This window comes from Meriones unguiculatus, chromosome 6 (genome assembly GCF_030254825.1).
Source record: "Meriones unguiculatus strain TT.TT164.6M chromosome 6, Bangor_MerUng_6.1, whole genome shotgun sequence".
Taxonomy (NCBI): Eukaryota; Metazoa; Chordata; class Mammalia; order Rodentia; family Muridae; genus Meriones; species Meriones unguiculatus.
Genome location: NC_083354.1, coordinates 14687627 through 14700456, shown reverse-complemented (window position 1 = coordinate 14700456; position 12830 = coordinate 14687627). Strand labels below are relative to the sequence as shown.

The window sequence follows — 12830 nt, the reverse complement described above, 5'->3', positions numbered from 1 at the left end:
CTGATCAGCTTGACACCCCCATATCAGATATCTTGCATATCAAATATTTACATTCTGTTTCCTAACAGTGGCAAAATTAAACAAAGTAACTTTATGGTTGGTGATCACTACAACATCAGGAACTGCAGCATTAGGAAGTTTGACAACCACTGTTCTAGAATCACTTGGGTAGAGTCTCGGGAGGACCTGTCTGCATTGCTTTTGTCTGTGGACGTATATTGTCTTCAGTTAGTTGCCTTGGGTAGACCCAGGTCACTGTGAGTGACACTTTCCCTAGGCAGGGGATTCCAAACTGCGTAAGAGTGGGAAATCTAGCTGAGCACAAGTAAGCGAGCATGCTCTTATCGGTGGATGTGGTGTGACTGGCCGTGTGAACCGTCTACCGTGGCTTGTCCACAGTGATGGACTGCGGCCTGGACCTGGAAGCGGATGCACACCCTTTTTTCTCTAAGCTGCTTTTTATCAAGGTTTTTACTCCAGCGGTAGAAATGAAACTCAGGGCGTTATTAAATACTTCTCACTGAAACCCAGCCAAACACATTTCCTGTTTTTCTGATAGAGGCAATGAAAGGATGACCGAATAATTATGGCTAAACACCCACATTCGCCAAGTGTGTTACGGGGTAGTCTTGCCAGAACCATCTAACAATTTCCACTCCACTTTAAAGACACCTTTGCCTCTCATTCTGAGATTTTTTTTTTTCCTCAAAGAATTCTTAAAAGAAGCAAGAATACATTAAAAATTTTTAGGTGCTTAATCAAAATCTTTTGCGTTCTCCAATTTCAAATTCACGATCTGAAAATTTTCAGAGGGAAATATTGTTTTAAAAGTAACAGAGCCAGGAGTGAGGACTACCTGAGTGAGGCTTGGAGTGCTCAGGGGCCAATAGGCTCGGGGCAATCTCTGCAGAGTGACTGTTGACTGAACTGTAATTAGGGGCTTAAATGCTCAGGCGTTTTGGAGACATTTGTTTCACACTTAGGAGACAGTTTCTTAAGTGAATCTCCCTGGTCAGGTGGAAGTTAGACATGGGCTTAAGGGAACGTCAGAACAAGACTTAATGGCTGGATTTTAAGTCACCAAGAATAACAGCCCACTTAGCAGTCATAGGAGTAATAGTCTTCTGGCTTTATATGTTGTTCATTGTGTTTTAAGTTAACTTTTATTTTTGTTTGTAGGAGTGGGAAGAGGGTGAGAAGGTAGTTATTTGTGTGTTCTGGTGTGTGTATGTGTGGAGATAAATGGCTTAAGGTTCGTGTCCTATGATACTTTAATAAACTTTGTTCATTTTTATGCCCTGAGGAAGGAATAATTTACAAATTTTTGTAGTTCTCTAAACTCTTAGGCTTATCTGTCCTTTAAGTTTTGATCTTACACTTCTATTCAGGGTTTTTTTTTGGGGGGTGGGGTGGGAGAGTGACTGTTGAGTTAACCTACTTTCCTTTATATCACAAAGTACCCGAGACACACAGATGTAAGGAGGAAAGGCATATTTTGTTGACTGGTTTCAAATGTTCCAGTTCAAGGTCAGCTGGCCCTGTTGATTTCAGGCCTTTGGTAAAATACCGTTGTGGGGGCTTGGAGTGTGGCATAAGGTAGAGCAAACTTCTGCTTCTAGAAGCCAGGGAAAAAGGAGACAGAGAACTGAGGGTCAGAGTCTCAGTATCCCATTTCAGTGAACACTGACAGTAATCTCAGTTCAGCTGCTACAGGGTTCTCCAAACTGTGCAATAAGCTCAGTATCCAAGCCTTGTCCTATGACCTTTCGGGGACTCATAAGCTCAAGTCAGGGCATGTCAATGCCTTATCAATTAGCATTATTTTTTTTACAACATCGATGGCTGTTTAAAAAGAATTTATTGCTAGTATCATAGAATTCTGTAGACATTTAAAAACAGGTAAAGGAAAACAGTAATACATCCACAACTTCGTAATTGGTATTATATTTTTAAAAGCCCGATCATCTCCATCAGCAGTGGCTGCAGATCCCTTGCTGAGACATCATACGTTTGGTCTATCCTTATTTTAACAGCCACGTGACAGTCCCTTAGGAGTACACACCTGATTTATTTAGACACATTGTGCCATAGGCTGTTTATTGTGCAGCTTATGGACATAAAAAAAAATCTGTGCTGTGTATTGGTTTTATGTGACTTTATGCGTCTTTGAAATTGTGGGATAAATTAGTTCTGAATAGTTTCAGTATTACATGGCATATAACATTTTTTAAGACTTTAACATATGACACCCATTTTCCATGCAGCAGACTGTGGATATCAGTTCTGTGGCATGTGAAGATGCTCATTTTTCTCTATGAAAAATTATTTTTAAAGTATTGCTCTCACAAACCCAATTTCTGTCCATTTGTAAGCTAGACATCGGTCCTACTAGAGTCTCAAAAAATACAAAGTATTTTTTAATCTCTAGAACTCTTATCTGAATTAACAAGACATTGAAGGAACTCCTGATATGCTAAAAATCAAGATGAGAATGCGGTTCTAGTAGATTATGAAGAAAGCTGAAACTGTGGTCTTGTCCCTGGGAATGTAGGTTAATTTTAACCGCTCCACAGGTGACTGAGGAGAATGAACCAATCCAGCTGTGATGAGATGTTGCTAACAGCCCTAGTCCATCACTCCGGAGGAACTGCACACACAGTGAGAATATAGACCAAGCCTGGGGATATGTTCCACAAATAAATGAGAAAATGCAGCTCTGTGCCTTTAACTCGTCTCCACCTTAGATGAATGGGGGAAATCATTTTGGCAGAGAATTGACTGCTCCGTGCAATTCATAGTACCTGCACAGGACGAAAGCATTTAAACTAAGCATTGTACTTTAAAGGTGTCCTGTGGGTGACAAGCCAGACTGTGAGGCAAGTCACAAACTGAAGTTTTCTCTTGAAGAATGTAACCTTACCCTGTGCCTCAGGGACCCTCCTGACAGTATCTCATACAAACAATCACATGCAGTCAAGTTCATGCAAAGAAAGAACCAGGAAATCATAGACAAAATGGAAAAGCAAAGTAACATATAAAATAAGCATGATTAAGGGGAAAAAAGCAAGAATATAGCCTTAAAATATGATTGAGAAATAATGAACTGGGATTTGAAAAAAAAATACACATCAAAATATTAATGACAGATGCACCTTTGAAAAGAGAGAGAGAGACAGATAGAGTGACAGTTAGACCGGCAGCTGAGTTCTCCACTACAAGAAAGGAAGCCAGACTTTGCAGAATAATGCCTTCAAAATGCCGTGAGACAGCCTGGAACTGTGTGCTCAGCAAAACTGTCTCTCAAGAAAAACATTATTCCACTGAGAAGCTAAACAAAGTTAAAAGTTGATTCTTTACGAAGAATATCAACATTAAGAAACAGAGAGAGAGAGAGAGAGAGAGAGAGAGAGAGAGAGAGGCAACAAAAATAAAGGCAAAAAGACACATGACACTGTGAAGGTCAGCACATGGCTATCAGATAAAGATAGATGTCAGTTTGAACAATTATCAGCAACTATTAAAAGGGGTTAATCGTAGTCTAAGTAAGTGAGAAGCTTGTCTTGGAACCTGACATGGGTTTTCTGATTTATAGTAGAGCTGACAAGGTCAAAAGGGAGACCACAGTAAGGTGATCTACTGGATTACATGCTGCCCTTGTTTTTTTGTGTTATTACATAATTTTGTATCCAGTGATAAATACATTGATCGATGTCCCAAGTAATTAGACCAGTGAGCAGGGGGAAATTCATAGGCTACGAATTCATTTGCCTATGGATTTGCAGGTCAAATCCAAGAGCAAAAACTAAGAAGTGATTAAATTGTAAAAGTTATGAAACTTGTAGGTAATTATTTTTATTTTCTCTGAGGAGAAGACATTTTTTTATAAAAGGAAAATTCACAAAGTATAATTTTCAACATGTTTTCTGAACTTGAGACCATTGAACTTGCATATTACTGATGTCTACATGAAGGAGATATTAAATGCTTTCCCATTTTCATTGATTTGCAGTTTTGCTGAATTTTATAGCTACAACATAGGTATTTTTCAATGACTCTGAGTGGGTCACTTGTGGATACATGTGAAGGTAAGACTGGTGTGGAATCAAAGGAGTCGTAAACCTGAGACCTTCAGCTCTAGTGAGCAGTCCTGACACTGCCTTGGAATCCAAATAGGGGAAGCTGGTTGATTTTCCTGCAGTGTTACTTTTCCTTTTATTGTTTCTTATAAATTCAGAGAAGACAGATAGATAGATAGATAGATAGATAGATAGATAGATAGATAGATAGATGATAGATAGATAGATAGAGATAGGTAGATGATAGATTGATAGATAATAGATGATAGATAAATAGGTAGGTGGATGATAATAAATGATAAATAGATAATATATAAATGATAAATAGATGATAGATAGATGATAGAAGATACATAGATAGAGAAATAGATAGATAGGGCTGGAGAGATGTCTCAGCAGTTAACAGCAGGTGTTACTCTTGAAAAGGATCAGAGTTCAGTTCCCAGTAACCATATGGTTGGCTCACAACAGACTATAATTCCAGATCTAGGGGATCTGGTTCCCTATTCAATTTTAGGTGAGTTTACACACGGACACATGCACACACACACAAATAAAATGATTTCTTTTTAAAGGACTAGTGCTGTTGTTTTCCAGAAGTCTAGTTCTAATTTACTTAGGGGAAAATCTTTGAGGAAAGAAAGTTTATATGGATGTTAGAATCTACAAAGTTCAATTTAGAAAGTTTCCTAACTGAAACAAGACCAGTTGTCACAGCTTTATTAGTTTTTTTTTTTAAGCAGAACTTAATACTTCTTGCCTTTAACTATAACTGAATATTTCTTTTTCTGCCACAATTATGTCAGAACATTAATACATATGATGAACTCTGATATGCTCATATCTTTCCCCTCAGGTTGCTGATGCCTCATCAGTCCCAAGACCTTTTAATGTTTTGCCTGTGAAAACAAAATGGAGTCACATTGGCTTCCATGTTCTCCTGTTTGATCTGGAAAATCTTGTTGAACTACTGCTGCCCACTCCCCTAAGTGATGTTAATCCTTCCGGCTCATTCTATGGAAGTGACATCTTGAGGAGAGCCAAGAGCACGGTAGAGAAGAAGACACTGACATTAAGAAGAAACAAAGCATCATGTACTTCTCTCCAGGCAGAGGCACAATCCAAGCCCAGTGGGGACAGCCTGGCCCCTGGGGACAGCATCAGTAAATTCCCAGAGGAGAGTGATGGTATTACAAGACAGAGGAAAATGAAGAGCTCCAAAAAGACATGCCCTAAGCTATCCAGGAAGGTCGATGCTAGCCTCACAATAGACATGGCGAAATTATTTCTGTCTTGCATTTTGCCGTGGGGAGTGGATAAAGAGTTAGACAGCCTCTGTACCAAGCATCTCAGCATCTTAAAGCTGCAGGGCCCTGTGTCTTTGGGACTTGCTTTAAACAAAGACCTCTTCTCCCTGATGCTGCCTGGGTGGGATGCTTGTAGTACTGAAATGAAGGAGTACTCAGGAGTAAATCTGTGTTCCAGGAAAGTTTTGGACTTGTCAAATAAATACACAGCCGCTCTTCCGCACCAGACGGGAATTCCCAGAGGCCCGGAGAATCACTGTGATGCCTTGCAACAATCAGATACTATAGTGTACTTACTGAGCAGGCTGTTTTTAGTTAATAAGTTAGTTAACATGCCTTTGGATCTGGCCTGTGAAATCGACAGGTAAGAGGCACTAGAGAGACATATGATTCTAATGCAGACATCAAGTCTGTTATGATCCCTCTCTGTGTTTAGCCATCTCATTTTCCTTCCTTCTGCTGGGACACAGTGTTGGAGATGCAACAACTTTTTAAATCCAGAACTCATTCAGAAAACAAATTTTCCTATTAATTCATTGGGTTGAAGGTTAATTATATGTCTATATGTTTTAATATTAATTCATTTAGGTTAGGGAGATGTCTCGATGTCATGCGAAGATGAAGACCTCTAACCCCAGCCTTGGGGATACAGAGAGAGAGGCAGATCTCTGGAACCGGCACGAGCAATAAGCTCTGGGGTCAGTGAGAGGCCCTGTCACAAAATATAAGACCAAGAAAGACACTCAACACTGACCTATTGCCTCTACGTGTATATGCAGACACATACACACATGTGAATATACACGTCAACACAAAAATAAAATTAGAAATAGCATTGGTTCACTCAACAGATATCCATTGTATTCACATGTGCTAGAAAAACCATAGGGTTAGACGTGCAGTGAAAGCCTAGATGGATTGCCATATGCATACATACGTATGTACTTACAAATACATATGTACTTACAAATACATATGTACATATCTTATGGTTCATTTAACAGGATGTCAGTTAGATCTGAACCAAGAATTCTTAAACGGGTGTTTATGATGGCTGGAAATTTTATATCTTAACTCCTACCTCAACGTGTGCTTGGCGTATTGAGATCGGAGTGGTGCAATTGTCGGTTGTAGGGGAGGCACTGCATCCTAGTAAGAGGTGGCAGCTGTCGTTTAATACTCAGCAGTTGCTATGTCGTCCCTTCACATACATGATTGCGTGTTTTTTTTTCATTCTGATGTTATTAAATCGAATTCAGTTTACCAAATGCTTATTAAAGTGTGTCCAAAGCGTATGGCCTACAGAAGATAGAGAATATAGGTTTTTGTTCAAGGCAGGGAGGGGTTCATTCAAATAATACAAACTCTACACATCAAACTAGTAAGGGCCACTGCCATAAAGGAAGTGGCCAAGGAGGAATGTATGTGATGGGAGTGGTGGAGGGTGAGAGGGTGAGATTCACCAGCGTAGGACAAGTCCACGCTGCTGCTCAAGGGCAGGATTCAGCCTGCTCGCTGCAGAGTGGGAGGTCTCTGCAATCTGATGAGGGTTCAGCTCAGCAAGTGTCTGTCCCACATGCTGTGTGACGGAGCTCCTGCCACCGAGTGCTGCCAGTCTGTCAGAGTCCAGACAGATCTCCTAAGCTTCCCACCACAACGCTGCCATGTTCCAAGCTTTTAATGTCCACTTTCCTGGGGTTAACGCAGAGACAGTGGAGACTCGGGAAGTTTCTGCCTCATATACACAATCTGACTCTACATTCCTTTGTTCATCTTGAACAACCAAGTCCCACCCAGCCCTGCATACTTAACAACAAGATTAAGATAGACTTAAGAGCAACCTTTTTTCTTTCTCTTACTAAACATTTATACAACAAGAAGTATGCTTAAAATAGGTTATCAGTCTTGAGCCTGAAAACTTAGGAGCGGGCCTAGCATCCACCATGGCACTCCTGTGTGCTGTCAGACTGTGTGTTGCCTAGACTTTGTTTCCCTCATTTACAGCGTGAGCTGGGAGATGATCAATGCCAAGAAGTCTTCTCTGACTTGGGCTACCAACAATCGCCCAAGTTGGTGTAGGGTAGAAGTTTGTTTTTAATACATAATCTGGGATGGAAAAGCTGTTTGACGTCCTTTGGGAGGAGTCCGTGTGCTTTCAGTATGTTTATCATTGAAGTGCCGTAAAAAGTCACCACAAATCTATCCATGCTTCAGAAAATTGTCCATTAAAATACTGGGTGTGGTGGTGCAGGCCTTTAATCCTAATACTCTACTTGGGGCAAAGGTAAAGGCAGGCTGATCTTTGGTCTATATGGGAGGTTCTAGGGCAGCCAGGGATACGTAGTGAGACCCTGTCTCAAACCAAAGCCAACCAAACAAAGCAAAGAGAAACACCAACCGTTCATTTGGACAAACTCTGGAATGGAGGTGTCAGAATGAGAACTTTTCTAAATCAGCTCTGAATTTGATCTGTGGGAGCCAGGGTAGTGTGGTTTTATTGTTTGTTTGTTTTTGAGAAATCAAAATAATGTGTTACTGGATATGTCATATCAAATCCTTCCAACAAATCTATCTATCTTGCCAATACTCTATTATAGTGGTGCAGGCTGAGAAACCCCTATGTGTTTACCAGCAGGGTGTATAACTGCACTGAATTTGAAGAAACAGCCTGTGGCAGCATCCCTGGCAGTGACAGGAATAATGGCCTGGCACAGAACCCGAGGACATGCTGGGAGAGTTCCCTCATGGATGTCAACATTGGTATTCTTAAACCAGTCATAGCATCCAGATACCTTGCTCTACGGGAACAAGACCTCTCTAATAAAGGGGGGAGTAGGCACAGTTCATTCTCATGAGCTAATATTTGAAGTTTATTTGAGAATGTAGATAAAGTAGAGAAACTGTGTGTAGAGGATAATGCTGAAAATAATTTGTGTTCAATCCCCAACTTGCTAACGTAGTTTTGAGCCTGTGTCATCAGTTTTATTTCTCAAAGAGTTTACCATAAATTTAAAGTAACACCCCTTGAAACTTTTTTCTCCCAACAGACCCTTCAAAATGGAGTCTGTGCACAACAAGGGAAAATTCCCCGGAAGTGATATTTTGAATGTATCAAGCTTCTACGGTCACCTAAGAAATGGTAAGAGGGTCGTCAATGACACAGATGTGTTCTGGTGTATTTCTCACTGTTAGATAAAATGACAGTTCCATAACTGAATGGCAATGAGTGGCACTGTAAAATGTATAGACTGCATCCATGGGTCTCTAGACTTCCAAGCATCTGAGAGTTCCCGGCAGATGAAATGTTGCATAGTAAAGTCCTGTGTAACTTATTGGAAGATTCATTGCATCCATAGCTTTTAATAACCACGCCCCCTTCCCAAAAGCTACTACCAGAGAGTTCTCTGGCTATTTCAGGAGGTTATTTTTATCTGCATAACAATCTCAAATTCTTCTGAGTAATCGTCTCTGCCTTTAGATTACATTTTGATGCCAAATTTGCCTCTCCAAGTCTTAGCATACTAGGGACCTTTTTCTTTTTCTCAGTCTTGTTTCTCAGGCCAGAACCTCGGTGCCACTGTCTTACTTTGTCTTCTTTCAGTCACCCAGAGTCTGATGCTTCTGACTACCCATGGCCACACCCCAAGTGTGAGCCTCTGCTCTGATGTGCTTGTTATCTGAGTGGATACAGTGGGTCCCTAAGCGCTCCCTACTCCTGCCCTTCCCCCTTACACTCCTTCCAAGTGGGAGCTCTTCTTTCTCTCTCTGTTTCTATCTCTCTTTGTGACTGTCTCTCTGTCTGTCACTCTCTTTCTCTGTATTTCTCTGTATCTTCCACTGGCTTCTTTTTCACTTGAGACTCAAGCTACATCACTCCCATACGCTCAAGGCCCTTCTTAAGTTGCCTCACCCACACATCATGCCCTGGCAGAATGAAGTAGCACCTACTTTTGTCTCTTTATCCTTAAGCAACATGCCAAGCAGGTCTCAAGACCTCAGCATTGGCTCTGCCTTTTCCTGGATTGTTCATTCCTCTGGTGTCCACAGGGCCCTACCTACTATCCTTTGATCATCTTCATCCTTCAGGTCTTCTTCAAATGCCTCACCTTCTCTCTATAACATCTCACCTCTTCCCCCCTTGTACCATTCTCCAGGTTTGTTTGTTTGTTTTTCCCGCTAATAATGATGTTTTCCATTTCTATGACAGTCTCATTCATTATTGTATTTAGTGCCTAGAAAGAGTTGTACAGTTGTTCTGGATTGGTATATCATGAAATCAACAAGTGACTAAGTGTAAAGGATACACACTGGCTAGAACAATGTTTGAAGATATGAAATAAAACAGGTGAGTTGAGATTAAGGTCCAGCTCTGAAGATCACTCTGGATATACCCTTGAGCCTGTCTTTCACTTTTATTAAATCCCTATTTAAAATGAGAATAAGTTTCCTGGCCCAATGCATGAGCTGCCTCTGAGGCTAAGCATGCCTGACCCGTGGTACACAGTGGCCTACTAGACCACTCAGAAAGAACATTTACATTTCTTTCTAGGAAAGTTTACTAATAATGTTCAATTATGCTGCCCTGGCGTGTTTCAAGAATTTTGTTAATGGTTTGCATATGAAGTCCCACTTGATATATAAAAAACACATTGCATTAAAAGTATAAGGAGGATCTTATACTGTTTTTTCCCTTCTGGGGACAAAACAGCACTCCTGAAAATTAGATGGGTTAATGACAGTCAAACTGCTGATAACCAGAGAAACAGCAGTGGCATGTAGATCTGACTCTTTCCCTCTCTCCATCCTTCTCTCTTCATCAAATCACTCTTCATTTTTGTGACTCTGATAGTATCCCTTCTAGGTAGACCAAGACTGGTTCCTTGCCGTCTTCTTCATATATCAAAGTTCTTAATAGAGCTCCTTCCTCAGTTCAAATTTTCTGTAGGACTAGGAAAAGGATTTGAATTTAGGGCTTAATTACACATTTCCGTAAAGATGACACAACTAACCAGATCCAAGGATGCTTCTGTTTCCCTCTGTGGGTCTGCAACTCAACAGCCTTGAGAACTAGTGTTACTGTTGTGTCATGTTAGTGTTTAGGTTCCATTTGCAACCATTGACATCAAACTCGAGAGCCAAGGAGATGATTGGGTAGGTAAATGCTTGCTGTGCAATTATAAGGACCTGAGTTCAAATCCGCAGCACCCCCATGAAGTCAGGGATGGTGGCACATGCTTGTAAACCAAGTTCTGGCAAAAGGGAGAGAAGGGGACCTGTGAAGCTTACTACCCAGCCAGCCCAGCCAGCCAGTGAGCTCCACTTTCAGTGGGAGGCCCTGTTTCAAAAACTAAAGTGGAGAACAATCGAGGAAGACACTGGATGTCCAACTCAGACCCACATAGGTACACATATGCACATCCCTGCCCCCCAAAAGTTGAAATAGAGACAAATGAAGACTTTTTTCGTAATAGACAGAGAGATGAGATGAGTGGAGAGGTACAGGAAAAGACTTACTTCTTGGCAATTGATTTTTAAAGCTAAACCCTAGAAAGTGAAATAACACCAGCGATGTCTTTTTTTTTTCAAAGCTTGACAGGAACCCGTGCCCACGCCTGTTAGCAGAAACGGTGACTGAGTAATGCTGACAAGGCTGGGATGTTTTCTTTTCATCTTTACCCCTGAAGTTGCAATTAATTCTATGACTCCCCGACACTGCCAAGAAAAGTTGGCTCTGGTCTCTCTATCATATTAAAATTTTAACATCGCATTAAAGCACACTGTGAAGTGCCCCACGATGCCAGTAAGTAGTTACAGTTGAGACCAAGACTTAGCTTTGAAGGTGAGTCACAAGGTCAGCAAGATGAGAGAGGAAGAGGGGAGAGAGATCAAAAGAAAATCTCCTCTTCGGCACTTGTGGAGAAGTGGGAAGTGTGTTCAGAATGAGACCGTTCTGGAGCACAGGTCTTGTGTAGCATGGCTGGCTGTTTCAAATTCATACTGCACACTCCTTTAGAAAATAAATCACAGGCAAGCATTTATCATCAACTTCTATGTTCTTAATTTGCTTTATACCCGGTATGTTTATTCCATCACCATTCTTTGACCACTAATATGATTTAATGAAGTAACCTGTCCAACATACTATGTATGAAACTGTGTCTATATCGAATGATTCATAGAAACTATAACGAATAAACACAAATCTCAACAGTTATTACCAGAATTTCAGACATGAATTAACACCTTAATTTTAATAAACAGCTACAGTTGCAGTATTCCCAACAGGGGAAGCCCCCGTCATGCTTCCCTATGTCCCTTCAGAACCTGAGATCTGCGTGGTGCCTTCACTAACCAGAGAGCCTTAAGTGATTGATTTTTTTTTTCATTTAGATGATTATATATATATATATTTTTTTCAATTAATGAGAAGGCGCTTTTACTTTTTTATTAATTGCTCTGTTGTGTAGTCAACTGCTGGTCCCTGTATTAGATCAATTTAAATAGAACAAGCCCTTTTCACAGTTAGAACTCCCCGATGGACTGAAGGCAAAGATAGAATGTGTATTGAAGAGGACAGTCAGTCTTAGAAGAAACGATGTCTCACAGACAGCATGAAGCATTGGGAATTTTCCTATTGGTAGGAGATGAGTGGCTGGGTAGGGAACGGACCAATACGGAGTCTGGTTTTACCTACGATGGGTACCGACTCATGGCGAGCCTGAGCTCTTTGTAGGAGGAGGTCAGACACAGAAAAATCTGGTGCTTTTTGTCCAAGTTTGGCAAAGAGGTAGAAAGGTGAATTAAGTATAAAAATAAATGTGATTAGACAAGCATCTGTGTCTGTCTGACTGTTCTGGCTGTACCCGAACATCATCTGAGATCTCACAGTGTTACTGGCTGTGGATTCCCAGCCTCGGACCTGCTAAATCACCCTCCCTGAAAGGTTGAACCTGAGCACTGGTGCTTGTGAAACAAGCTTCCCCGGGTGGTACTAATGCGCAGATAGCATCAGGGACTGAGCATGGGTTGCATTAATAAGATGCGTTCTCTGCATTTCTAGGTAGGAGTGAGTGTCACACACCTGAGGCTGACCTCTCGCTTTTGAAACTGATCTCCTGCTGGAGAGATCAATCTGTACAGGTATGATATCATCCACATGCCTCGTTTATCAGAGGGGATTCCTGCTACTATGGTTCGTCCCCCTCCTTCCCTGGGAATGCAAGCAGGCAGTTATTCTTAGCCTGCAGGATGGCTTTCTAGAGCATTCCCTTCACGCAGAGACAGGGATCTGGGTAACTACAGTGATGTCTCATAATGATGCAGAAAGGTGGGAGCAGAGGAGAGTGGTAAGGGGAGGTGGGCTCATCCTAGAAGAAGTAACCCCTTGTCTGACGGGAATTCTCTTTGAAGCAGAATTAGCTATTATTTGTGCTGTGACTTGAGTTGG

At 41.2% G+C, this 12830-nt stretch overlaps 1 protein-coding gene across 2 annotated transcripts in view; it reads left to right on the top strand.

Annotated features, from left to right (window-relative positions):
- Wdr72 (WD repeat domain 72) overlaps positions 1 to 12830 on the top strand; it is a 176242-nt gene that overhangs the window by 97502 nt on the left and 65910 nt on the right. For both annotated transcript variants that reach the window (XM_060384761.1, XM_060384760.1), the window contains exons 15-17: positions 4933 to 5747; positions 8431 to 8522; positions 12444 to 12523. In XM_060384761.1, the coding sequence (XP_060240744.1) occupies positions 4933 to 5747; positions 8431 to 8522; positions 12444 to 12523 (987 nt within the window). The remainder of the gene's footprint in view (positions 1 to 4932; positions 5748 to 8430; positions 8523 to 12443; positions 12524 to 12830) is intronic.